We start from the raw sequence: 25,219 nt of genomic DNA, 5'->3' as shown, positions 1-25,219 counted from the left end.
TCGACCACCAGGCCCGTGTTAAACACAGGTTACAGCGTTACGTGAAAAAACTGTATAATACAGCGAGAGACACAAGCAAGCACAGCGAACCAACCAAACAATTAATCCTCCTGACAACTTTGCTGGCTTTGCTGCCAGGCGGACTTACTATATCTGTTAAGGAAGAGTTTACCGCAACTCTGGGCAGAGAGGCTCCCAGGAGCATCTCAGCAGGGCCAAGTTTATTTAGCCCCGTGTTTGGACTTGTCACTGTTGGCCATAACACAATCAAAGGTTACTTATTGATCCTAATCACTACATTTCAGACAGTACTGATCACACATGCTCATACAACAAGTGTCACTGTTGGGTCTGTGCTTCCACAGGCTTCGCTGGTTTAGAAACTTCTTCCTGTTAACGAAGCAAGACGAACAGCAATCGATCGGTTTTACTTGCTATAGCAAAGGGAGCCGGACAGCAGCAGTCCTCTGCCCTGGTGTCAAACGAGTCCAAAGAATCTGCTTCCCTTAAAAAAGTTTACACAAACACCCATTGTAAAAAACCCCTATGGTGTCAGGCACTAGGTGTGTGTGTGTGTGTGTGTGTGTGTGTGTGTGTGTGTGTGTGTGTGTGTGTGTGTGTGTGTGTGTGTGTGTGTGTGTATTCATATGCATGTGAGTGTGTGTGTGTGTGTGTGTTTGGGGTGTGTTTGTGTGACCTGCTCACCAAAAGGGTCATAAAGGCAGGAAGTTTGCTAAACAAGAAAACAGAACCCTCACATAGGATGTGCCTGTAATAAAACACTGCAGCCTCCCCCACGTTCAACAGGCTGGGGAGGGGTCAGAAACAAAGGAATGTCTTTGATCCTACAGTTTGAACCAAGACTTACACATTTAAGTAACACAATGACAACATTTAACCTAACCTAACAGTCACAAACTTCATTAATATAATTGTGGATCATATTTGACCTAAATGTTTGGGTCTTGTGATTTTAAGCATGCAGGTTCCATTATAAACACTCCAGTGCAGGTGTATATATAGTATATACATGTACACATCCCCATATGTATATATAGTATGTATGTGCGTATAGGTCCAGTGTAAATAAAAACCAGTTTATCTGCTTCTGCTCCCAGCTCTAACATGTACATAACAAATACACAGTACATATAGTTACAGTTATAGAAGTTACAGCACATATAAACATACCTGTTTATTTCATAATCAGATGAAAGCAGGGACCTCACAGCACAAGCATTACTCACAGCCTGTTGTAAGATCGTGGTGTACATTGTTATTAGGGGTGCAACGATACACAAAATTCACGGTTCGGTACTTTGGTGTCACGGTTCGATATTTTTTCGATACAAAAAAATGTTCATGATTTTTTAATTTGTCATTTATTAAAATTATAAATATATATTTTAACTCAAAAGTACAGTTTTTATATTTAATGTTGCGGAAACAACAAAGTAATAAAAAAATAATCTATCTGATGGAGGAATCCCTCATCTTTGGAAAAGAGTTTATTACAGAGAAATGGCTCTTTCAAAATAAAAGCTGTACTATACGCTTCTTCTGGGCTATATTCTCAGCAGCATATTAAACATATCAGGTCCCCATAAGGAGAATCCTGTGCTAACAGCTGTCTAAATGACTCGGGTAAAGTTTGTAGCATGCTGCTTGTTGTTTTTGTCTGCTTCCACTTGTCTTTGCACTAGGATGATGTCGGAGTAAATGTGCAGTCATATTCGTTGTGTTCCCACTAGTGCTGTCAGCGTTAATCTGAAATGACGTTAACGCCACAACACGGCAAATCTCCGTTAACGAGCTGCCACGGATCGCCCCGGATCGCGTGGGGCTGGACGGCGTCAACACGTTAACGAGCTAACTGCGCTAACGCACTAGCTCCCACCCATGTAATTGAGCATTGCATGGCACATCCAACATACTGTTTTACTTTAGTCCATGACTCGCTTACCTTCAGGGTCATACGTCACATGAAGACCAAAATAGTTCCAAAGACCAGATCTGAATGAGGGTGGGGGAGGTTCAATTTGCCATGTTGCAACAAGATTAGCTTCTGTCTTGCTAGCTTGCGCTGCGCTCAGTGGATCTGCGCTCGACAGTGCAGCCTGGGCGGAGTAGTCGAACGCAGATCCACTGAGCGCTCAACACAGACAGCATCGTCAGAAGGAAAGTTGATAAAATAGATTAAAAATGTTGTATTGTTCCATACATATGCGTACCGAACCGAAAGCACTGTATCGAACGGTTCAATATCGATACGAATATCGTTGCACCCCTAATTGTTATATATAGTATGTTTTTTATTTTATTAATAAAAAACATCAAGAAGTCAAACGCAAAAGGAGACCAGACCACGGGACATGTTTAAACGAGGTGGTCAGAAGTTTCTGCACGGATCTAGATTATTTATATCAAAACAGACAGAACGTCATGCTTTCACCCAAAACAACAGATCAAAGCGTCACATCAGCCAGAAGCTCTGCAGAGCAGCCAATCATGACAAAGCAGCTCATTATAAGCTGTAGATTCAAACTGCTCTTCATATTTTTGTCCAGCAGAGGTCAGCAGAGAGGACTGTGTTGGAAAGCTTTGAGTAATGAACCATTTTTCAATAAAAGCTTCACAAAACATCATAATAGGAACACACAGAACACAGGGAAGCACAAACACGACGCCTGAGTGAGGACAGAGGAAAACTGAGACAATATAAGGACATAAAGGTGAATAGGGAGGGTGGAAGGGATCATATATGACAGCACAATACACGAGGAGGGGCAGTGTAAACAGGAAAGAGAGACGAGACGCAAGGATGCGACACAGGACAGGAAACCTGGGCTGGGAGTAACTTAGAAGGAAAAAACACAACTAAACTAAAAACTACGTACAAAAAACTAAACCATTACAACACAAAGACATCAGAAACACCATAAACTCAACATGCAGACACACCTCACACCTCTACCAGCAACCGCCCAGTCTCACTCACTAACGTCGAGCAAACACTCCAGTTTGAATATATCCTGACCAATCAGGTTTGCTGATCACTATTACTTTTCCAGCGCTCATCTTGGTCCTCGTTGCACCGAGGAGAAAAAGTTAAAATGCAGCCAAAGTTGCACAAACATGAGGTCAAATGATTGATCACTTACATGTTAAACAAGCCTGGAAAGAAAATAGGAAATAGACCTGCAAAGACATCAAGCAATCACCTCTTAGGTCACCAAGCTCAGTAAAATTCTTCAGTAAGTTGTTTCATTTAAAAACTTTAAAGTATACACTAGCTTCTCAGAACTGTAACATTTTATTTGAGCAAGCTTTGGAGTGTGTAAGGCTCATGGTGAGAGGTGTGATCACCTTTGTGTGCACTGTGGTTAACATGACCTACATACACATTTCCATCCAGTTATTTAGCACCACCCAAGTAGCACAAGAGTAGAAAATGTGTGTGTCAGGGAGCATCAGGTAGCATTTCATTCAGTTCAGTCATATTTACATAGTAACAAATCACAACAGCAGTTTCTTCCAGGCTCTTTGTATCATCCTGAAAACAGAAATAATGTTCTGCTGGTAAATGATTGGAGGTGTGTGATGCACCACCACCTGTTACATGCAGCGGTGCAGACAAAGGTGTGATATCCGTGCAGAAACTTCTGACCACAAAGTTTCTGTTGTGGGAGGCGTGTTATAAAAAGAGACGTGTGGAGTGGGGGGGTCACTGCAAGCCTGCAGCGTCTGTCCCACCATGATCTGCTGCATCCTTTACGTCTTTCTGCAAATCTCCCTCACAGGTAAGAAGACTGGCAGAGTTTCAATGACAGGATATTTTAGACCTGCGCTGAAATACAGTTTCCCACTTCTTTAAAGGCCAAAATGAAGAATTTTCTGTGGTCGCTGTTTTGATTTGACCTTTGCTCTCCTGTAAGGGGCTGCTGAGAGCGGCATAGTCGGTGGCAGGGAGGCAAAGCCCCACTCCAGACCGTACATGGTGTCAGTCCAGTATCGGGGAGTACATTCATGTGGAGGGATCCTTATTCAGAGGGACTTTGTTCTGACTGCAGCTCACTGCAAGTACGCTTTTTATATGGTGTATATATATAACTGTTTTTGTCTAACGGTGTTGGAGCGCTGCAACACACTGAGAAGACTGCATGAACCTTCATTTGTGTCGATATTATGATTCACACCATCCGTAGTATCAGTGCGACTGCAGACGCTTCTTTGAACTTTGTGTTTCTTGTTCAGAAATGAGACCTGGGGTTCTTGCACCGTGGTGCTCGGAGCACACGACATCACCAAGAAAGAGAGAACTCAGCAACGCATCGAAGTGGACGAGTATTTCGCTCATCCAGGGTTCACTGGACAATACGAATATGACATCATGTTACTGAAGGTAAAACTAAGAGTGTTTAAAGCTTCATAATAAAATGAATATTTGGGCTAACCTCACTGTGAAGCACTGTTGGCAGTATATCTGTCACGCTGCATTATGCAGTGAGGTAGGAGATATTATTTTAACCTAAAATCAGGAAGTAACTGCTCTCTCAAACACACTGTGTCCACAGTTGAAAAAGAAAGCCAAACTCAGTAAGAACGTGAAGACCATCGGCCTGCCTGAAGGAAAAACATCAGCTAACATGAAATGTGCTGTGGCAGGCTGGGGATGGACTACAGCTCATGACTGTCCCTCAAATGTGTTAAAGGAAGCCACAGAGAACATAGAGGCCACGTCTAACTGTGAAAACATTTGGCAGCAATATTTTAATTCTGATCACATGATTTGCACCAACTTTACCAAAAAGAGTGGAGGCATCTGCCGGGTATGTCACATGTGAAGCAGACTAACTACTGAACGTTTAGTGATGAATAATAACTGCTACTGACTGAGGGAAGTTTTTCTGTTGCCTGTTTTGTAGGGAGACTCTGGTGGACCACTCATCTGCAAGAATAAGCTTCAAGGTGTAACAGCTTACACCTCACCAGAGGACTGCACTGATCTCAGCTACCCCCACGTGTTCACTAAAGTCCGTTTCTTCATCCCCTGGATCAAGGAAACAATGAAAAAATAAAGGATTTTTTTTCAGGCATTAGTTTCAACATGGTTAATGTGAAACGTCTGTATGTTTGAATAAAAAAGAAGAAGTGTCCTGAATGACCGAGAGAAGTGAAACTAAACCAATGTTGTGTTGGTAAAACAAACCAATCATTTGCTTTAACTGTAGTTTTGTCACAGCTGAACTGAGGTGAATTAAACTCGGTTCTCTTGTTAACGACTAAATAATAAAGCTTGAAACATTTTTGGCCTCCCAGAATCTCTTTTTTAAATTGTTTTTTAAAATAAAATAAGTTCAACATTTCAGAGACTCTTGTCACGACTCTTTTTCCCTTTGCTCTGCTCACCACACTTCAGATGGGCGAGCGTGCATGTGCGTCTTTGTGTCGTTTATGTGTGTGTGTGCACGGCCGGGCTTGGTTCTGAGGCTGGCTGAGCCCTGTGGGGTGGGCCCTGTGGGGCTGAATCAATGGCATCATTGATCTTCGCACAGAATATCAAAGAACCATTAAAAGTGTTCATATTTTTCTTTTTTGTTCTTAAATTAATTGATTTTTAACATGTTGTTTTTTAAATTTTATTTTCTTCTTTATACATTTTTCATCCACATTTTCAGTTTTGTTCAGATTTTGCAGATTTTTCTTTTTCGGGTAGTTTTTACCAGCCGACCATTAAACGTGTTAAAGCCTTTGAGTTTGTCAGTGCTGAACAAGGTCAGAGGAAAAGAACAGGAGAACCTGGGATCACACCTCGGATACGGAACAATTCAAAACTGGGAAACATGTGAAAGCAAGCAGACAATAACACACACATGAGAAACTAACAGTGTGGTTGGATAAATGAAAGAAGGTAAGGCCTTCCAGGCCGGGACACACCGACACTAAACTGAATGAAAACAAAACTGTGACACAAACAAAATGGAAAATAGATTTTTAAAAACACAAACCCTAACCAAAAACAAAGATGTGATGACGAGGGATGGATGGAAGAAGGTGGACTAACAAACTGAGGGACACTGTGATTCCAGGGAGGACTGTCTTCAGGTTTTCCAACACTAAATCCAGAATCCTGGAGACAGGAGACAGACAAAGGGCCTATTAGAGGACGCCGGGCCCTCAGGAAGTTGTTGTGGATGTTTATGACATATATACCTGTGTGCACCAGACATATACTCACATATACACTATGTGATCATATATACTCGTATCCTCTCTCTGTACATCTGCACTGGAGTGTTTATATAAATGGAACCACACTGATAAGCCTTTAACCTGCATGTTTAAAATCACAAGACCCACATCTTTTGATCAAATATTATTCACAAGTATGGGCTGGGCTGCAGCTGGGAGCCTCTCTGCTGCCAGCAGGTGGTGAAGCATCCATCTCTACCCCATAAAGTAAACACACTTTGCCTGAGAGTGCACCTGGGACACTTGTTTCCCATCTGCAGTTGCCAAAATTGTGAAAAAACCCTTTTTTAACGGGTATAGCAGCCCACCCCTGGCAACGAACCCGACTTAGCTGTAAGGAAGATTAATTGTTTTCTCTTTGCTGTATGTTTGATCGTTTTCCAGAGTTCTGGTCTTAAAACTGTCAAAAAAGACCCAAATAAATGATTGATGTTGGGAACAGTGCTCGGAGAGTGATGGATGTGCCAGAAGGTTATGTAACACCAGGGACGGAGATTTAATCAGAACAAAGTGCAAAATTGACAATTGACTGGGGCTCGCTTCACTTTGCTTTTCTGCTATTATTTATCTGTAAATGTATGTTTCTGCTGTTCATGTGCTTTTGTGTATTGAACTCATTTACAAGAATTCTAATCTTTTCCAGAGGATCTTTTTAAATACACTGAAAAAAGTTGGATCACCACATCGTTGGTGGGATAAGATTATCAGGATGGCTTCAAAATTTGTGACCACAAAGTCTGTTTCTGATTGTTCGGAGACATTCACACCAGTCGTCTGCTGCAGGTCGTTTTGCTGGGCTCTGGAACCTCCTCCTTGATCCTGAGATTGTGCTGAGAGACGCCGTAAACCTGGGAATGGCACGTGTTGATGTGACATCTTGGAGCAGTCGGACCACCCTCTGTAGGGTCCAGGTACCAGCAGTGACACTGACCCCAGCAAAACTTGTGCATTTGGATCAGGTGCAGTGTTGAGGTTTGACCTGTGGATGGCGCCACACTGACACCGCCCAGAGGAAAAGGAGCAGTGTCGCTGCTGAAAGTGCTCATCATCTTCCTCCCACTGATGGGTAAAGGCTCTGTCTGTCTGTGGGTGTCATGTTCCTGGAGCATGCATGTCCACCCACACATCACTGAACTTTTCCTTAGAATCAAACTAATAACTGTTTGCAGAAAACGCCTCCAATTCCACAGAAACCACAAATACTCATCACAATTTTATGGCTTTTCTGTGGAAATATATAATTTTCAAGTAATTTAAAGCTAAATTATTGAAAACAATATAGTTTACTGAAGAAATGACTATTATGTATATATATTAAACACACACACATAGATAGATAGATAGATAGATAGATAGATAGATAGATAGATAGATAGATAGATAGATAGATAGATAGATAGATAGATAGATAGATAGATAGATAGATAGATAGATAGATAGATAGATAGATAGATAGATCTCCTGCTCATTATGTTCTGTATATTCATGTCCATCTCACATCACTGACATTTTTCTTTAGAAACAACAAGCGAGCTCCGGAGAGAATAGAGTGGCACAAATGTGTGTAAGGTTCACAGTGAGAGGTGTGATCACCTTTGTGTGCACTGTGGTTAATTTGGCCTTGACACACACTTTCCATTCGGGTATTTACCACCAACCCAGACGGCTTACTTTAAAGCACATGCAGTCAACAGGCAGCCGATGAGACAAACCCTCAGGACCAATGTTCAGGGTCTCATAAAACCACAGACAGTATAAAATATATTGTGTTTATATATAATTGAAAATATGAATATATGATACCTGGCAACTTGAACAACCACGGCAGAACAAGGCTAACGGCCAGATTAAAACACTGCACTCCCAGACTACTGCGGCCACTGACGACGTATCAGGTCTCACTCAGTCATGCCAATCGACTGGAGAGGCTGGTGAGCTCCTACGCGAGCACGTGGCTCGGACTTCCCAAATGCCTCAGCAGTGTTGGACTCTATACTGTCATTGCCTATCACTAGTCTGGTGGAGGACATTAAATGTGCAAAAGTGAGGCTTGAGATGTCACTTACGGCCTCCCGAGACCCCGGCCACATCTGTGCTACAGGCCAAATCTGCTCTTCACCGTCGTGACGTGGTGGGTCACGTCCAGCAGGGCAGAGGAGGATTTGGTCTTGGAGCAGTAACACCTCGGTGGCAACAGGCATCTGTAACCGAAGGTTGAAAAATGGTGGTGGAGGAGGTGCGTCGGCAGGAGGAAACAGCCAGACATGCCAGAGCCGTAGCGCTGGCCAAGCAGAGTCGCTGGATGAACTGGGAGAGTGTGGGAAAGAGGAAACTCTCATGGAGTGAAATCTGGGGAATGGGTCTAATAGACTACGTTTCATCCAAGCGACATACGATGTGCTGCCTTCCCCAATAAATCTGCAGCTGTGGTTTGGAAAGGACCCATCCTGCCCCCTGTGTACAGTCTTTATAGTTATCCTGGTCACGTGCAGCTGTTGCTGCCTTCCCTGTATCAGACGGCTGACCGAGAGGGTGATAGCAAGGGCCATGGACGCGGGACTGGAAGGCCCCGCACCCATGATGCCGTTGTTGGAGGTGAGATCGGCCGAGCTGGCAGGGGAGTAGCGGCGTCAGCTGTATTGTGACTTTCTTCGAAGGTGGAGAATATATCATGAAGTAATATTTTAGCAAAGGCTATATTAATCCAGCTGCTAATGAAATGTGCAGGATTATAGGGTATTACCAGAAGTGTTTTGCTTGTAACAGTGCACACGCCTACCCAGTGACAGTCAGAGTAAGATGTAAGAAAACACATTCTCTAGTGCTTATTGGCTGTGGATTTTGTTTTTCCGTGATAAACTGTATCAGAGGTTATTGCAATGCTTAGCCAGACTGAAACTGTGCAGACCTGCAGAGAACGTTGCCTATTTTTACTCTGCTAAAAGAGAATAAGAGGAAACAGATTGGGGGTGAAAGAGCATTGAGACTGTAAGTGAAGTGCAAACATGAGTGCCTTAGAAGGGGTTGAACTTAACTGTCACTGTTGCAGGATAATAAACTTTGCTTATGCAGACAGGGCAGGTTTAGCCCTTCAGCCCTTAAAATAGTGGAGCCTGTGTGCTTCCTCTATGGAGATCGACACAGAAGGTGGTCTTGTGTACATCCCCCCATGCATGTGCTTAATAAATCATTGTTGTTGACTGGACCTGCTCTGAGTTTTGGTTGTTCTTTCTCAGCACATCAAGAAAGAATCGGGACACCAGCCACTCAAGCACATGTTGGATGGTTGTAGGACCAGCCGTACTCAGGGCAGATCCACATGGAGACACAACCAGGTCCTCAGGTGTGTAGCCGAGAAAGTTGAGAGCAAAAGAAAATCCATCATTGCTCAACCTTTCACCAACCAAGAGGAGCGTCAGTATCCATCAGCATTTGTCTTTTGTTAAAAAGGGCTGACATCACTCGTGCAGCTAAGGCAGTCAGCTAACCGCGAGACACGCCCAGGATTGATCAACCCGTGGTGGGCCTGCCTCAACAGGGGGCTTCAGAATCATAGAAAGCCCAACACTAGAATTTTCACTCTTCTCCCCTCTGCTCCTCCCTTTTTCTGGGAGGCAGAGCGTACAGCAGGATCCGGCGGGAGGTGTGGGATGCCAGATCAGGCGCCCCCCTTCCGGCTCTCCTCGCTCCTATCTTGTCTCTTTTGTCTTACTTCTTGCTATCACCTTTTCTATCCCTTTGAAGAAGTGAGGCTCTTTAAATATGAAAGAGATAAGTAGAACTTTTGTGGTGAATTGATAAAATAAACTGTAGAAAACTAAACAGCAGAAAGAAGAAGAGAAATAACATTATAACATAAACCAGTAACAGGGCCTCCTTGGGTGAGTGTCTAGTGATAATGGCCAAAACACCCGAGGAATCCAACGTCCACTACTGACGATGTGTCCTAAAATTTTAATATGACAATCCAGACTAGATTCCTAATCTCTAAACCCAACCAAGGAAGGTAAAGAGAAACTAAAAAATGGCAGAACAGCTTGTGATAAAAGACCGAAACAGCCTGTGAAGTTGAGGCACACAACGATGTCCCGCTGGTAAAGTTTCCTCATAGCAGCAATCCCTCAAGACCTTCTGTATATGAAGCACTGCATCGTAACATTTCGTCCTTTTATTGAATCGTGTTTAGATATATTTATATACATAATTGAAAATATGAATTAATAATAATAATAAATGAATGATCCAGACTCTAATTCATCCTGAAAACAGAAATAATGTTCTGCTGGTAAATGATTGGAGGTGTGTGATGCACCACCACCTGTTACATGCAGCGGTGCAGACAAAGGTGTGATATCCGTGCAGAAACTTCTGACCACAAAGTTTCTGTTGTGGGAGGCGTGTTATAAAAAGAGACGTGTGGAGTGGGGGGGTCACTGCAAGCCTGCAGCGTCTGTCCCACCATGATCTGCTGCATCCTTTACGTCTTTCTGCAAATCTCCCTCACAGGTAAGAAGACTGGCAGAGTTTCAATGACAGGATATTTTAGACCTGCGCTGAAATACAGTTTCCCACTTCTTTAAAGGCCAAAATGAAGAATTTTCTGTGGTCGCTGTTTTGATTTGACCTTTGCTCTCCTGTAAGGGGCTGCTGAGAGCGGCATAGTCGGTGGCAGGGAGGCAAAGCCCCACTCCAGACCGTACATGGTGTCAGTCCAGTATCGGGGAGTACATTCATGTGGAGGGATCCTTATTCAGAGGGACTTTGTTCTGACTGCAGCTCACTGCAAGTACGCTTTTTATATGGTGTATATATATAACTGTTTTTAAAAAAGGATGTTATTTTAGCTGCTGCTGTTCTATCAGCAGTCACTGTGATAAAACTGTATCACAGCTGAACTGTGATACTGAGGACACACCATCAAGTTACATATAAATGAGTGGAAGGTGTTTGTGTGGAGTGATGGGCCACCACAGTTTTCCTGGGAGTCATTTTTCTAACGGTGGAGCGCTGCAACACACTGAGAAGACTGCATGGACCTTCATTTGTGTCGATATTATGATTCACACCATCCGTAGTATCAGTGCGACTGCAGACGCTTCTTTGAACTTTGTGTTTCTTGTTCAGAAATGAGACCTGGGGTTCTTGCACCGTGGTGCTCGGAGCACACGACATCACCAAGAAAGAGAGAACTCAGCAACGCATCGAAGTGGACGAGTATTTCGCTCATCCAGGGTTCACTGGGAACTTAAACAATGACATCATGTTACTGAAGGTAAAGTGAAAAAGTTTAAAGTGACCTGATTCCCTGTGCACTGGGTTCATGTGTTGAACTGATGCAGGAGCAACTTTCACTGATTCTCTTTGACAGTTGAAGAAGAACGCCACGCTGAATAAGTACGTGAGGACCATAGGACTGCCTAAGAAGAACGGGGAAACACCCGCCAACATTAAATGTGCTGTGGCCGGCTGGGGACTAACCAGAGCTAATGGATCTCGTTCAAATGTCCTAAAAGAAGCCACAGAGAAGATGCAGTTCAGCACTGAGTGCAAACACATTTGGCAAAAACACTTTAACTCTGGTCACATGATATGCACCAAGTTTACCAGACGGGACGGAGGTGTTTGCCAGGTAACGAAATAACAAAAGCAGCCCAGCAGCTAATAACTCAAATACAGGTTTAGTCTTTTATTCATGTAAAATGTGCAACCTTTACACAGATCGCTCAATCAAGTCTTTCTTTGTAGGGAGACTCCGGTGGGCCACTTATCTGCAACACAAAGCCTCAGGGTATAACAGCCTTCACCTTGGCAGAGGACTGCAATAATCCACAGTACCCGCATGTCTATACTAAAGTCAGCTCCTTCATCCCGTGGATCAAGCAAACAATGGAGGAGCAGGAATGATGCACGAGTCAGAGGAGCAGTAAAGCATATGTTCTAAAAACGTGTGGTCTCATTCATGATGGTGTAATAAAAAGCTCAAAGCGTGCCTCTTCATTCTGTCCTCAGCACCTTCTTCACATGTCATTTCCAGCTTTTATAAACTTTTCTAGATTCACTTCCAGCGCGTGTCTGAGTGGGCGGGGTCTGATCACAGGTCTCAGTCATAGTGCAAACTTTTGAAGTTGAACCGTTTTCTGTCTGTGAAGCCAGTCATCTGCAGAGAAAGTGGGAAACAGGTCACCTTCAACCTTTTACCAAAACTGCTACGACTCTGACTGGACAGAAAAAAGAGAAAACAAACTGACCTGACTGGGATCTCTGGTGAAATATCTTTTCTCTATTACCTGTTGAAAGGTTTAATACGAGTCAGAACACACGTACACGTCAAGAGAAAGGACTCCCATTAATGTGAGACATTTATCCTCCAGGTCTATGATTGAAAATACCGCAGCACAAAGACGGAGGTGCACACACGCGTGTGATGCTGCGTCCACACTAATGCATTTTTGTTTGAAAACGCAACCTCGTCTCTCCGTTTTGGCCTCCCGTCCACACTGAGACGCACACATTTGAAAACAGAGACTTTCTAAAATGATGACGCATGTTAGTCATGTGATGCAGTCATGTGACTAATTAAACAAAGATAGCAACAAAGAATTCTTTAATTCTCACTCACTGTTGCCACTTTGTACTTTTGTGTTACTCGCAGCAACAACTCCACCTCATTGTGAGTCCATTTAAAACACTCGCTGCTTTTCCTCCACATTTTGCCGCGACGTTTCGAAGAGCCGGAACGGCGTTTTCATCTGAAAACATTCCCCCCTAACCCTAATCAATCTGGGCTAGTGTGGACGCAGCCTGAGTCACGGCCTGCCTGGCAGACCGCAGTGACGCAGCTCACAGCTCTCACCTTGTCAAAGAACCTGCTGAGTTTCACAGCGTTTGAGGTGCCTGCAGCCAGGTATCTGGGGTTGGTGCAGTCCTGGGAAAACAACACAACACCAAAAGCGTTCAGCTCCCGCAGTGAAACTGACCACAGCAGCTTCCACATGTTTTATTTTAGGCTGGAGGACCAGACACAGGACAGAGAGGAGCTTACTGATGCTGTGATGTTTATGATACATGTGTTGTTTTTATTGTTGCGAACTAGGATTTGTTTTTGACTGAAAAACGTAGGTGGTGTGTGAGTGTGTGAATCGCCGCTTTATTTTCATCATTAGTCTAGTTTCCTTTTTTATGAGTGCTAAACATGAGTTGTGCTTTATGTGAGAGATAAACAATGAATGAAACGGATTCATTGGTTTAAAGGAGCTGAAGCTGAGAGCTCGTAGAGCAGAGTGAGGCGACTTACAAGATTGATTTCTTCTGCATTGAAGTCTTCGGACAAGAAAGCCGTCCGAGTGAGGACTTCACTGCGCTTGTTTTCTGGAATTTGGTCAAACTTGGTCCCGATCAACAGCAAAGGCACCGGATTCTCTGCAAACTGCTCTCTGTCATAGTCGCTGCAGTCAAATATCGAAGCTTCCACATTAGCCATGTTTTCTGTTTATTATTCTGAATGAAGACGGGCGATGTCGAACACACAGATCTGCTCACCCGTTTGAAATGATGACTCCAGTTGGAGAGGAATCCTTATTCAAAGCTTCCAGTGACCAACGGTACAGATTCTGAGAGGACTTCTTATTGGTCAGATCGTGGACCAATATAATTCCTAAAAGAACCCAAACATGAAGAGCATGTCTCAATAACACGTCACTGATGAAATCAATGCTTTCAGATCTGTCTGTAAGTGTTTACCATTAACCGAGTTGTAGAAGACTGCTCTCGTGCTTTTGACGCTGCTGGCGTTGCCAACGGATCCTCCAACATCCCAGAGTTCAATGTAGAAGGTTTTCTCCTCTGGGGTTCCCTCCTTATAGTCTTGAACCTGGAGTAGAATAATTATTTCGACATCAATAGCTCATCGGGCGCCATCTCACTCTTACCTCTCTGCACATGCCTAAACCATCCCAGCCTCGTCCCTCTGATGGACTCATTTCTAAACCTGTCCATCCCGGTCACTCCCACCGAACACCTGAACACCTTCAGCTCTACCTCCTATCTTTTTGTCAGTCACCAAACTATACATCATAGCAGGCCTCATTACCTGCCCTCTCACTCTTGCTGCTATCCTTCTGTCACAGATCACCCCTGACACCCTGGTATTTAAACCTGTGCACCTGTTCCTTTCAGGTTCACCGTTACACCTGTCTCCCTCTCGTTAGTGTGTTCTGTCGTGTTTTATACGAGTTTAAAATAAAAGGCCAGCAGGGCTTTGTAAAGTAGAAGATGCTGGACCTGCTTACCCGCACATCTACAGAGCAGCCAACAGTCCACGATGGATTTCCCAAAACTTGATTCTGACATAGCAGATGGACCAAGGAAGACTTGCCAACCCCTGCAAAGAGCACAAAATGATACTGGATAAAAGGAGCTGATGCAAAGCACAGCAGGTTAAACATTTTTGTGTAGCTGATCGATATTAATGGATTTAAATTATGAATAGACTCTACAGCTGCTGCTGACTGGAAGACTGACCTCCACCGAAACATCGAGTCAGTTTACGACAGACTCGGCTTCCAGCAGAGCACATCTCCGGAACAACATCAGTGAGTATCCGTAATGATCTGTAGGGTGTGGCTCTCTGATTCGGCAAAACGTGTTTCTGTGGAATTTAAACTCTTGATGTGGAATCGTTTCACACCCAAACACTCTACTTACATCCACCTGCCGCAAAGTGACCGATGTAAAAATGACGGGTATTAAAATTCAGCGTCGCTCGCCGATGTACCTTTATTGTGAAAATTACCCGTGAGCTTAGACATGACAGGTGTGTTACGTGATGTTTATCCGTAGCTTTAACTGCCACAGCAGCAAACTGACCACAGCGTCGGTCTCCTACTTAAAGATTAAGAGTTTTATAAGTGAGCGAGTTCCGTTCAGAATAAGCAAGTGTCCTTATAAATAACAGCAGACAGTAGTAAAGGTTTTGCTTGTGAAAATAGTTCATAACTCACCGGAATCTCCCAAAACCAACACTTTTACCCTGTCAAGAGAGGCCATTTTTTGATAGACGCGATCAGGAAGTAAACAGTGTTCTTAAAACCACGCCCCATGAAAACAAAGCCATGCTATTCGCCAACATGCCCGTCACTCAAGCTTCTTCGCTTCTATGGGTGCAGTTTAGTGCAGCCGGGCCAACATTTCAGTTGGCCCGGGTTTATTTTTCATTTCCGGGGTCGTCGTCTCAAAATAAGAAGTGAAGCATGTTGGCTAACCCAGCAGCTAAAGGACCGTGACGTGCGTTTGTGTTCAGTGAGTTTTAGCGGTGTTTTTGTGAGTTAACGTCAGTGTGTGTGACTCTGAGATGACTGTTGGCACATAAACAATAACCGGTAAGGGTCGCGTTAACGCCTGCCGGGTTTCTGCAGGCCAACTCAGTGTTAGCGCTTAATTTAAATAAAAGTAACTTTATCGAGCTTTTATTAAAGATAAAGTGTGAAATAATAAGATGACCGGTAAACTATTAACACGCCGTCTTTCTATTGTGGTGTATTACATTAAAATGTACAATAACACCGGCAAACCGGATGCATTATGTTTTAGTCTTTGTTTGGATCTAAGCTAAGCTACGCTAGCTGTGATTGATGATTTGACATCGATAACGCGGCCGGGATTTTTCTCCTACTGGGTTAATGTGCTCTAGTATACCTTACACTTCCCTCTTAAATTTAAAGTTTTATACTTGGATAACTCTTCTGGCCCTGCTCCTCATCCCTGCCTTCCTGATGTTCTCCCCGCTGTCGCACTCTGCCCTGCAGCTCTTTCTCTCCAGACCCAAAGATGATTGAACCAGCGGTACTGACCGAGGTCCCCGCAGCTCTGAAGCGGCTGGCCAAGCAGGTCGTGAGGGGTTTTTATGGCCTGGAGCATGCTTTGGCGCTGGATGTGCTGATCCGTAACCCATGTGTGCGTGAGGAGGACATGCTGGAGCTGCTCAAGTATGACCGCAAGCAGCTGCGCTCAGTACTCAATACCCTAAAAGCAGACAAGTTTGTGAAGTGCCGCATGAGGGTGGAGACGGCGCCCGATGGCAAGACAACGAGACACAACTACTACTTCATTAATTACAGGTTTAAATCTCTGCTGTGTGTGTGTGTGTGTGTGTGTGTGTGTGTGTGTGTTGGACACTTTAGACTCAGTAGTCTTATTTCTGTCTTACATCTTTTTAGGGTACTGGTCAATGTGGTCAAGTATAAACTGGATCACATGCGACGACGCATTGAGACAGATGAGCGAGACTCCACCAACCGCGCTTCCTTCCGGTGTCCCTGCTGCTTCTCCACCTTCACCGACCTCGAGGCCAACCAACTCTTCGACCCTATGACAGGTAAAGGTGCAGACCAGTGCTGCTATACTGTAATATTCAACACGCTTGGATTTTTGAAAGCATTCTGGCAGTTTGACGGGACTTTAGTCCAGCTTTTATGGGATGAATAATTAATTAGAAGCTTCTTTACCGCGGGTGGGGAGAGTTCATATATATTTAAATAGCATGCTGCGTGCACAGAGAAACTTGTCGTTTTCTGAGTATTTGGTGCAGGTGGACGGCTCAAAACGGTGAGCGTGGTGCCTCAGCTTTGGCTCTTTCCTGTAGATCTTCACTGAGTCTTAAACCCTTTGGTTTGGAGCAAGGCCCCACATATTTCTGCTCCTCAGTAGTTTGTTTTTAAAACCAAGCATAAAGTAACTGAACTCGACGTGCAGTGTCAGCAGGAGGGAGGACGACACTCTTCATCTTTTTTTTTAAAAATCAATAGATGCAGAACTTTCTCCCTCTGTGGACGTGTTTGCCCCTCTGTGATTATCCTAACCTGGTAAATCTGGCTCTCAGTTTATCTGGAAAATGTTTGGAGATATAATATGTGGGGAAAGCGAGGCAGGCGCTCACGACTGGCAGTGATTCACAGTGGATGTACAGAAATGAGTTTGTCAAAGTTAAATGAAGACTTCGGTATTTCATTGATACAAGGATCACTTTGTGATCTGATGTGTTGTTTTTTGTTTGCACTTCCATTATGTTGTGTGCTCCTCAGTTCACCTCTAGATGGCAGTAACAGCACATAGCAGGATACATTTAATGACAATTCCTCCTAATGAAACTATAGTGTGAACAGAGGATCGTGTACGTTATAGAGATAGAAGCATGAATTTTTGTTCATTGTCCATTTAATGCAGAGTTACTTCTAAAGCTTTGTGTGAGTGCACTTTGTTAGCAGCGCTACGTGGACATGAAAAGACTGCCATTGAAGCTAATGACGTGTACGTGGCTTTGTATAAGCTCCAAGTCGTACGCTAACATTCTGCCATGTTAAAGTTCACTTTAAATGTCTGTTATTTGAATAAGGATGAGTCATAAGCCTCACACATACTTGCATATGCTGCATAATGATGAGCTCTGAATGACACAGACCAAACGTAGGTGACCATGAAACAGTTTGTGCACTTTAAAAACCCAGAATCTTCACTTTTACGTCAGATTTAAATAGTTGGTAATCAATGACTTACAGCGGCCATGATGATGTCAGTACGCGCCCTTACCCGAACATTTGCTGTCTCCCTGCAGTCACACTGGAGCCACTCTCACTTTGCTGTTGGAGCTCGGTGCAGATATCCAGCAGGATTTTATTTCTGATCTGATGTTTTAAAGTGCTTCCTTTCCGAGCAGTGCACATTACTGTATTACGCAGGATGCAATGCATTTTGGGAAAATGGCCTCTCTTTGAATTTGGTTTTAGAGAAATTGAAGCAACATCCCCAGAACTGATGAACTGGGTTGTATGTGTGTTTGCTAAAATCCATCCATTCTCGTTCGCTTATCCTTGTCAGGGTCACGGGGGGTGGAGCCTATCCCAGCTGTCATAGGGCGAGAGGCGGGGTACACCCCGGACAGGTCGGCAGTCTGTCGCAGGGCCAACATGTGCATTAAAAATCCTGATTTGCATTAGAAACGTTGTCCACGTTGCGCTCTCTCTGCAAAGGTTTGTATTTGTTTGTGAGCTGTTTTCATTCATAAACTGCGGCAGCTTTAAGCTGTGACACCACGCTGACTGCCTGCCAGGGTCGGGGCTGACTGCCAACCATCCGGCTCGGCTTCTAGGACTCACACAGGAGTGGTCAACAAATCATTAAAGATGGTTTCTCATTTTCAGTGAATAATTCTGTCCAGTACTTGTGGTTTACTGGGATAAATGTTGTAAATAGTTGATGTTGTTGGCTGTCAGGTTGATTCACTGTAGAATCACTATGTTAAAATGTGGGTGTGTTTAAATGATCGAGCTCTAAGAAAAGACACAAATGGGACAGAATAGATGTGCAGTCTCGTCACTCTGGATAAATGAGCCATCAGTGTGTTTGTGATGACACGCCTCACGGTTCCTCTGCACCGCTTCCTGTCTCTGCTGCTTTGCCTCGGTCAGGGTTCAGCCCTCGGGTACCTGCAGCTCTGCTGGTAGTTTGATGGGCTGTTTTTGTCGGGCCAGCAACACTCAGCGTAACCTCACGAGGATCGGACACGACACTGCTGGTCTTCCAGCTCGTTCTGACCCACAAAGGAGAGCCGAAGCCCTGCAGCTCTGTTTTCACAGCGCGCCGTGAATGTTGTAACACGTGATCTTTTTTCCACTCACTCCACCTGACGTGCTCATTCCTCACCTTCGGCCAACATGTTCTCCACCTTTGTACAGGAAAAGCAGAATGTTTCAGTGCTGAGCCAGAGACCAGTGCCAGACCATTATGAACGTATTAATCATATTTACGTGATTTACTTTGTAATGATTTTTTCCAGTAATCTCAGCTTGGTGCCGCTTGGCACACATCGAGGATAAATAAGATCTTAATGAGGTATTTACCACTTTAATCTTAAATGCACAAACAACAGTTTGTACATTAATGAGACGCTGTTGCCTTTCAGTTGTTGAGCAGCCTCAGCTGTAACTGTTCACTTCATTTGCATTAATCTGGAGGTGCTTTAGTTGTAATAGTAGTTTTCGGGGTCTCTCATACACATAAAGCAGGCGTGAGCTCTGCGCTGCTGCTGGCACGGCTCCCGTTACTGAAGCTGAAATCGGCCAGAGAAGCAGATGGTCGAAGCGTGCCCTTCTCTTAATGGTAGGAAGCAAGTGTGGTGCGCACAGCATACAGTTTCCCTCGCAGACGTTTCCTGTTTAATGCAAGAGTCTCTGTCAGCGCTCTTATTCCTGTTGTGTCGACACAACCACGCCCAGCCTCCATGAAGACCAAGCCTGACCCCGATTGGTTATAAATCACCAAAATCAGAGCACAAATGGCACCAATGGCAACCAGCAGGTTCACTTCCTGTGATATATCAGCTGGTATGTAAAGTAGTTGGGGCCTAAACTTCTCTGCTGGTTCGGTCCATGCAGCACCCTGTAGGCAGGTCTGTAATGATTGTTTTTCACCTGCAGGTACATTTCGCTGTACCTTCTGCCAGACGGAGGTAGAAGAGGATGAGTCGGTCTGTCCTGACGCCAGGACGCTCGTGGCGCGCTTCAACGAGCAGATCGAGCCCATCTACGTGCTGCTCCGTGAAACCGAGGACGTGAACTTGTCCCATGAGCTGCTGGAGCCTGAGCCTGCTGAGATTCCTGCTCTCAAACAGAGGTCAGTCTGCCTCGCAGCATCGCACTCGTCCGAACAGCTCACCGCAGTTAGCGGTTACGCTGTGGTGAGCTGTTGTCTGTAGCCACAGGAGGAACCGAAACGAGTGAACTGGGCACATTTTTCAGACTTAATCGTGTTAACTTAGCTGTAAATATTATTCGCTGACTCTTTCCTGCAGCCGAGAACGTGCTGCAGCATCAGGAGCAGCGAGCGGCCCGCACCGCGAAGCCTGGTCGAACAAAGGATCGACGTACGCTGATCTGTACACCCAGAACGTGGTCATCAACATGGACCAGGAGGAGCAGCAGAAACAGGCTGGCGACAGCAAGGCGCCAAAGGAGAGGCCGGTGTGGCTGACTCAGAGCACCGTACAGGGCGCTTACAACGAGCCGGACGTCCTCAAGAACCGTAAGTACAGCGCTGTCACTGCAGCCGCTCTCAGCTGAGGCGGATCAACGAGTCTGTGACATCTCTGTGATGGTTGTTTCATTTGTAGCTCAGTCATTATATTCAGACACACTAAACATAAACAGATACTGTTTAGAGCGGGTGTCCAGTTCCAGGCCTGGAGGGCCGGTGTCCTGCAGGTTTAGATGTGTCCTAGATCCATCACAGCTGATTTAAATGGCTGAGTGACCTCCTCAACATGTCGTGAAGTTCTCCAGAGGCCTGGTAATGAACTAATCGTGTGATTCAGGTGTGTTGACCCAGAGTGAGATCTAAAAGCTGCAGCACACCGTTCTCATCTTTGTCTCTCGTGTAGAGTTTGTTAAAAAGATCCAATTTAAACGTCTTCACTAAATACAATAACATTTGAAAATGGACTCACAGAGTGGGATGAAAAACGTCTCCAGAATGTGCAGCTCGTTATTGAAGATGAATGAATGTAATCGTACTCTAAAGCACTGCAATCTCCGACTCCGTGAATTAGTTTAAGTTTAATTCAGCGTGAATTTCCTCCCAGACTCGGCGGCTGTTTATGTGATCGTTAATCATGAATGATGTTTCTCGTCCTCAGAGGGTTTGGTGTTTCAGGAGCGGGTAGCTTGGATGCTGCATGGACTGCAGAGAGCGCCGTTTTTGTGCTTTTCATCTCAGTCGGTGCTCAGTCTGTAGCTGGAACAGGTTATTACAGGTCAGCCAGGTTACCTCCATCTGTCAGAGCAGCCCTTCAACAAGTTTTCTTCTAATGACATTGGATCCTTACCCAAGGGCATGCAGCAATCAGACCTGGCCAGAGTACCGCTGAGCCATAATTGCCTAATTGGAATAATCAGGGCTTGGTTAGTGAGTGGCTGAGGCAGGATCACTCATAATAGAATCCATTCTTATGGAAATTACAAATTAGACATGTGGGTTGTGTTTTTGTCACAGGTGTGTCTCCGTCGGAGTGTTTCATAGTTCATCTGCCTGCAGGTTTTACCCTGTGCTTAAATCCTGAGCGTGCATCGAGCTGTAAACGTGTGTTTCATGATCTGGTTTACTGAAAGAAGAAAGGGTCTGACTCCAGCTCCTAAATACAACTTATTCATTTGAACGTGTAAAGAAAAACCCAAATTCTGATACGATGCATCAAAAAACAGAAGATGTGGAGCTTCTTTGTCCTCAGCTGCTGAGAGGGAACGAGCGCGTCTTCTGTGCTTGCTGGTGGGGATGTGCACCTTGGCTGTTCTGATGATTTCAGTCAAGCGTGCGGAGCTTCAGCTGGTGAAAACTGAACACTGGTGTCGGAGGCTGTGCACCTGTGGGTGCAGGCTCTAAAGATGGAGCAGCTCTTTCAGCCCACACTCACTGGCTGACGTCATCCGCTCTGCCTGCTTTGACATCAGCGGGGATGTGGCACCTGCTACATCTACATAAAGTCAGGCTGGGCTCAAGCTCGCACGCCGAAACTGAAACGGTGCGCTACCATTCGTTAGAGAGCTCCGAGGGCTTCCCTGGGGGCAACTGCCCACCGTGGAACGGCCAGGCTTTTAGCATTGTGCCGGTTGAAACGCCAAGATGACGTTAAGCCAGGTGGTGGTTGGCATAGCAACTGCAGTTTAGCTCGTCTGAGCTGATTTCAGCAAGTTGGGAGGAAGTAGGAGAAGAAATTACCACTCGTGGTTTCCCGCCTCTCTGATAGGCTCCGCTGATCCTCAGCCAATGTTTCTGTTCATCTAGTTTCCCATCTGTGTAGACCAATCACAGAGCACGTACCTACCCTGGAACAGGTATCGATAAAGAAACCTGTTTCTAAGAACTTACTCACTCACTCTGAAGCCAGCACATTTCTTTTAAAACGGATTAATGTCGTTATCGGTCGTTCTTGGAGATCTCACGTTTATGTGTTGCAGCTGTTTGTCCCAGGCCACGCCTTCTTTTTGCGTTGCTGTGATGAAACATGGCAGCACTGAATGTCTGCCAAGAAACCGTGCAGGTGCTGTGTCATCCAGCCTACGCTCCAGTGAGATGTCCTGGATTGGTTAGAAGTTGCATCATGTGATGATAAATCTCGACCCCATGGTTACCTTACCACATGACACGGATGCAGAATAACAGGGTTGAAGAGCAGAGCTGTGTTGAAGTTGTGAGTTAAGCTAAAAATGAGAATGTGATCTAATCTTAATGTGGTTTTCACAGGTGGTGGCGTACCTGGAGCCCAGGATGGAGCGCCTGGTCCTGGCACCAGTCAAGTAGATGAAAACGAGGAAGTGATGCGCGCGCTGCTAATCCACGAGAAGAGGAGCGTTGCAGGCGCCGGTGCAGGCGGAGCCAGCGCCGCTGCGAGGGCTCTCACCTCTGCCAACGCCAGTGACTCAGACAGCGACACCAGCGAGTCGGACGACGACTCGCCCCCGGGTCCTCCTCCTGCCGCGGCCGCGCAGCATCGGGGCCAAGAGGAGGATGATGAGGACGACGATGAATTTGAGGAAGTGGGCGATGAGCCCACAGTGATGGTGGGAGGCCGGCCCTTCTCCTACAGAGAGGTGAGCCAGAGGCCAGAGCTGGTGGAGCAGATGTCTGCACAGGAGAAGGAGGCCTACATCGAGATGGGCCAGAACCTGTACCAGGACATGTTCTTCTGAACCAGTCGGTCACAGCGTGGGTTCACTCCGCTGTGTCAGTGGGCATGTCTGTGCACACAGCTCGTTTAATCATGCTGCTCAAGTATTCAGCCTGCTTCAGCGTTCTTCGTTCCATTAATGAGGACGTACTCCGACAGTGTTGCCCCCCCGTGTAGTATTCTGACCCAAGTATTTTTAAATCTCCGCCCTACAACCCCAGAAGGAGCTGCCTAGCTGCACAGTGCCAACTGTTTTGTCTTTAGTTTGAATCTTGTTGCCTGTTTCTTTTATGTCCCGTTTAAATGTATCAGGTGTTTTACTCAGTAAATTTCAGCGCTCAGTTTCGTGGACGAGGAAAATAGATTTCTGCAAACAAGCACATGCAGCAGTGAGCTTGGAGAACTGGTAGAGGTGTGAGTGCTGGAGCTGCACACTGATGGAGAACTGAAGAACCTGCGAGGACGAAGCAGCTGGCTTTACGTTCTGTGATTTACTTCTTCTTTTTGTCTGAAACAAGTTAACAGACGGGACGTTTAAAAACTGGTCTCAGGCAGACGGAGCATGTGGCTAACAGTGAAACATTGCTTCTTTGGAGCAGTCTGTAATAAAAAGATACTGTGGTGAAGGAGGAGAGTCTTTATACCATAAACATACTTTTTGACCATCATGTTGTTCCTGTCTACTGTCACCAGGGGCGGTGTCATCACTGTGGTGTTTCTCAACGTCTTTAGGCTCAGTGCTTCCAGCTCTGAGCGTTTCACATGTCATACTCAGAATGATCCCTGTGAGTGTCGCCTACTGCAGCCAGTGACCGTATCAGATGACAAAACTTCTGTAAAGGTCATAAAACTTGAACGGCAAACTGCACAAATGCCACAAAGAAAAGCGACTAACAATCTTCTGCAGTGTTAATCTTGGGTTTTACATGTTCCAGCTTGTTACTGTTGCAGAGGCTAAAAACGAGAAGTGGGAGTTGCTTTGTCGACAGAGGAAACGTTTTGTTTGATTTATTCTGTGTTGCCGTAGCTGCAGTTTCAGCAGAGGCTCAGCAGCAGGTAAGAATAAAGCTTCTTCATCACCAAGTGGAAACGTGCACTTTGCACACCTGTCACTCTACCTGGGCTTCAGTGGTTTTAATAACGTTTGACTTTGTCAGTTTACCCACGTAAAACCCTGTGTCATGTGATCTGGTTTCATCTAAAACTTAATGTGAATTAGAAGAACGCGGCACTTCCTGCTGATTTTAAACCAACGCTCTGATAAGCCGCTCCTGTTCGGGCCGCGTTCAGCATCAGTTACCACGGTGACAGCTGCTTTCATGGAAATTGTGCACTCGTCCTCTGTACCAGTTTTCATTGCGGTGGTGGTGGGTTTTGATCGCCATGGTAACATGTTGAAAACATAATGTGGAAGTGAAGCATTCGCACAGATTCCTGTACGTACAGGGTCCTGAGTGTTGTGCACGTGTAACCTGTGCAGCTCTCTGTCACCCGTCTCTGTCTGGTTGGAGCAGGCGGTGCTCACTTGATCCATTTTGTGGGGAAGAAGACTCGAATGATGCATAAAATACTTTTTAAGTGCACTGAGAAGCCCGTTTTGTTAAACCAGCTAATGCAAAGAAAGCCTACCTGTGCTGAACTTCAGAGGACAGAAGTCATCATGGACAAAAACAGTGAAGTGAGTGTTTAAAAAGATGTCGCATACCCATAATCCTTCATCAACGCAAACGTAGCACCATTGATTTCACACAAGAGTTTGTAGGTTTTACATTTTAGTCCAGATTTCTGTGCAAACGTTTCAACAACGAGCTGTTCAGAAAATAAACCCCTTTGTCTTCATCACAGAGATCACATGTGTATATATGGCAGGGATGTCCAACTCCAGGCCTCGAGGGCCGGTGTCCTGCAGGTTTAGATGTGTCCTTGATCCAGCACAGCTGATTTAAATGGCTGAATGACCTCAACATGCCCTGAAGTTCTCCAGAGGCCTGGGAATAGCTAATCATGTGGTTCAGGTGTGATATCCAGGGTGAGACCTAAAACCTGCAGGATATATGGGAACAAAGTGCATGCCCACACCCTTTCTTTCTGATATAATTTCTTACGTAATGACTTTGATATTTTACAAACAAAGCACGGCTGTTTGACAAATCTGCCTGTTTACTGAGGCACAGCAATCGAGTCGAGCAAGTAAATAAAAGCTTCAGGAGACGCCACTGTGGTCAAATCGTTCCTGCTGTCGGCTCATATCCAGGT

At 45.1% G+C, this 25,219-nt stretch overlaps 4 protein-coding genes across 8 annotated transcripts; 3 read left to right on the top strand and 1 right to left on the bottom strand.

Moving 5' to 3' along the window:
* Positions 1–2,339: 2,339 nt before the first annotated feature.
* LOC113007932 (granzyme B-like) lies at positions 2,340–5,306 on the top strand. The gene is made up of 5 exons (XM_026144998.1): positions 2,340–3,800; positions 3,936–4,080; positions 4,255–4,402; positions 4,575–4,829; positions 4,926–5,306. The coding sequence occupies exons 1-5, from the start codon at positions 3,755–3,757 to the stop codon at positions 5,076–5,078; spliced, it is 747 nt and encodes a 248-aa protein (XP_026000783.1). The 5' UTR covers positions 2,340–3,754; the 3' UTR covers positions 5,079–5,306.
* A 5,218-nt stretch (positions 5,307–10,524) lies between these two features.
* Positions 10,525–12,176, top strand: LOC113007871 (granzyme B-like). The gene is made up of 5 exons (XM_026144885.1): positions 10,525–10,758; positions 10,894–11,038; positions 11,377–11,524; positions 11,621–11,881; positions 11,998–12,176. Exons 1-5 carry the CDS (start codon positions 10,713–10,715, stop codon positions 12,154–12,156), a joined length of 759 nt encoding a protein of 252 aa, XP_026000670.1. The 5' UTR covers positions 10,525–10,712; the 3' UTR covers positions 12,157–12,176.
* On the bottom strand, positions 11,919–15,371 carry rabl3 (RAB, member of RAS oncogene family-like 3). Of its 2 annotated transcripts, none has more exons than XM_026144883.1 (8): positions 15,252–15,371; positions 14,541–14,632; positions 13,993–14,122; positions 13,792–13,906; positions 13,547–13,697; positions 13,106–13,177; positions 12,501–12,539; positions 11,919–12,409 (listed from the first exon to the last, which is right to left on the bottom strand). In XM_026144883.1, the coding sequence occupies exons 1-8, from the start codon at positions 15,295–15,297 to the stop codon at positions 12,353–12,355; spliced, it is 702 nt and encodes a 233-aa protein (XP_026000668.1). In that variant the 5' UTR covers positions 15,298–15,371; the 3' UTR covers positions 11,919–12,352. The 2 variants fall into 2 exon arrangements, with proteins under 2 accessions (XP_026000668.1, XP_026000667.1); XM_026144882.1 differs by lacking the exon at positions 15,252–15,371 and adding an exon at positions 14,773–14,842.
* gtf2e1 (general transcription factor IIE, polypeptide 1, alpha) lies at positions 14,786–23,631 on the top strand. Of its 4 annotated transcripts, none has more exons than XM_026144881.1 (6): positions 14,786–14,843; positions 16,056–16,367; positions 16,467–16,624; positions 19,722–19,917; positions 20,096–20,325; positions 22,540–23,631. In XM_026144881.1, exons 2-6 carry the CDS (start codon positions 16,078–16,080, stop codon positions 22,983–22,985), a joined length of 1,320 nt encoding a protein of 439 aa, XP_026000666.1. In that variant the 5' UTR covers positions 14,786–14,843; positions 16,056–16,077; the 3' UTR covers positions 22,986–23,631. The 4 variants fall into 4 exon arrangements, with proteins under 4 accessions (XP_026000666.1, XP_026000665.1, XP_026000663.1 ...); XM_026144880.1 differs by lacking the exon at positions 14,786–14,843 and adding an exon at positions 15,423–15,534; XM_026144878.1 differs by lacking the exon at positions 14,786–14,843 and adding an exon at positions 15,423–15,549.
* The last annotated feature ends 1,588 nt before the right edge of the window (positions 23,632–25,219 follow it).

Source organism: Astatotilapia calliptera, chromosome 16 (genome assembly GCF_900246225.1).
Source record: "Astatotilapia calliptera chromosome 16, fAstCal1.2, whole genome shotgun sequence".
Lineage (NCBI taxonomy): Eukaryota > Metazoa > Chordata > Actinopteri > Cichliformes > Cichlidae > Astatotilapia > Astatotilapia calliptera.
Note: the sequence above shows the minus strand (reverse complement) of the source record. Positions and strands in the feature narration are given on the sequence as shown.

Bases quoted from the DNA above. Each gene is read 5' to 3' on its own strand.
- gtf2e1 (XM_026144881.1), top strand. From the start codon at position 16,078: ATGATTGAACCAGCGGTACTGACCGAGGTCCCCGCAGCTCTGAAGCGG. The intron at 19,918-20,095 runs GTCAGTCTGCCT...TCTTTCCTGCAG, and splicing joins ATTCCTGCTCTCAAACAGAG to CCGAGAACGTGCTGCAGCAT. The intron at 20,326-22,539 runs GTAAGTACAGCG...TGGTTTTCACAG, and splicing joins GCCGGACGTCCTCAAGAACC to GTGGTGGCGTACCTGGAGCC.
- LOC113007932 (XM_026144998.1), top strand. From the start codon at position 3,755: ATGATCTGCTGCATCCTTTACGTCTTTCTGCAAATCTCCCTCACAG. The intron at 3,801-3,935 runs GTAAGAAGACTG...CTCTCCTGTAAG, and splicing joins TCTGCAAATCTCCCTCACAG to GGGCTGCTGAGAGCGGCATA. The intron at 4,081-4,254 runs GTACGCTTTTTA...TTTCTTGTTCAG, and splicing joins CTGACTGCAGCTCACTGCAA to AAATGAGACCTGGGGTTCTT.
- rabl3 (XM_026144882.1), bottom strand. From the start codon at position 14,827: ATGTGCTCTGCTGGAAGCCGAGTCTGTCGTAAACTGACTCGATGTTTC. The intron at 14,633-14,772 runs GTCAGTCTTCCA...TGCTCTTTGCAG, and splicing joins GACTCGATGTTTCGGTGGAG to GGGTTGGCAAGTCTTCCTTG. The intron at 12,410-12,500 runs GTCAGTTTGTTT...CTTTCTCTGCAG, and splicing joins TCACCAGAGATCCCAGTCAG to ATGACTGGCTTCACAGACAG.
- LOC113007871 (XM_026144885.1), top strand. From the start codon at position 10,713: ATGATCTGCTGCATCCTTTACGTCTTTCTGCAAATCTCCCTCACAG. The intron at 11,039-11,376 runs GTACGCTTTTTA...TTTCTTGTTCAG, and splicing joins CTGACTGCAGCTCACTGCAA to AAATGAGACCTGGGGTTCTT. The intron at 11,882-11,997 runs GTAACGAAATAA...CTTTCTTTGTAG, and splicing joins GGGACGGAGGTGTTTGCCAG to GGAGACTCCGGTGGGCCACT.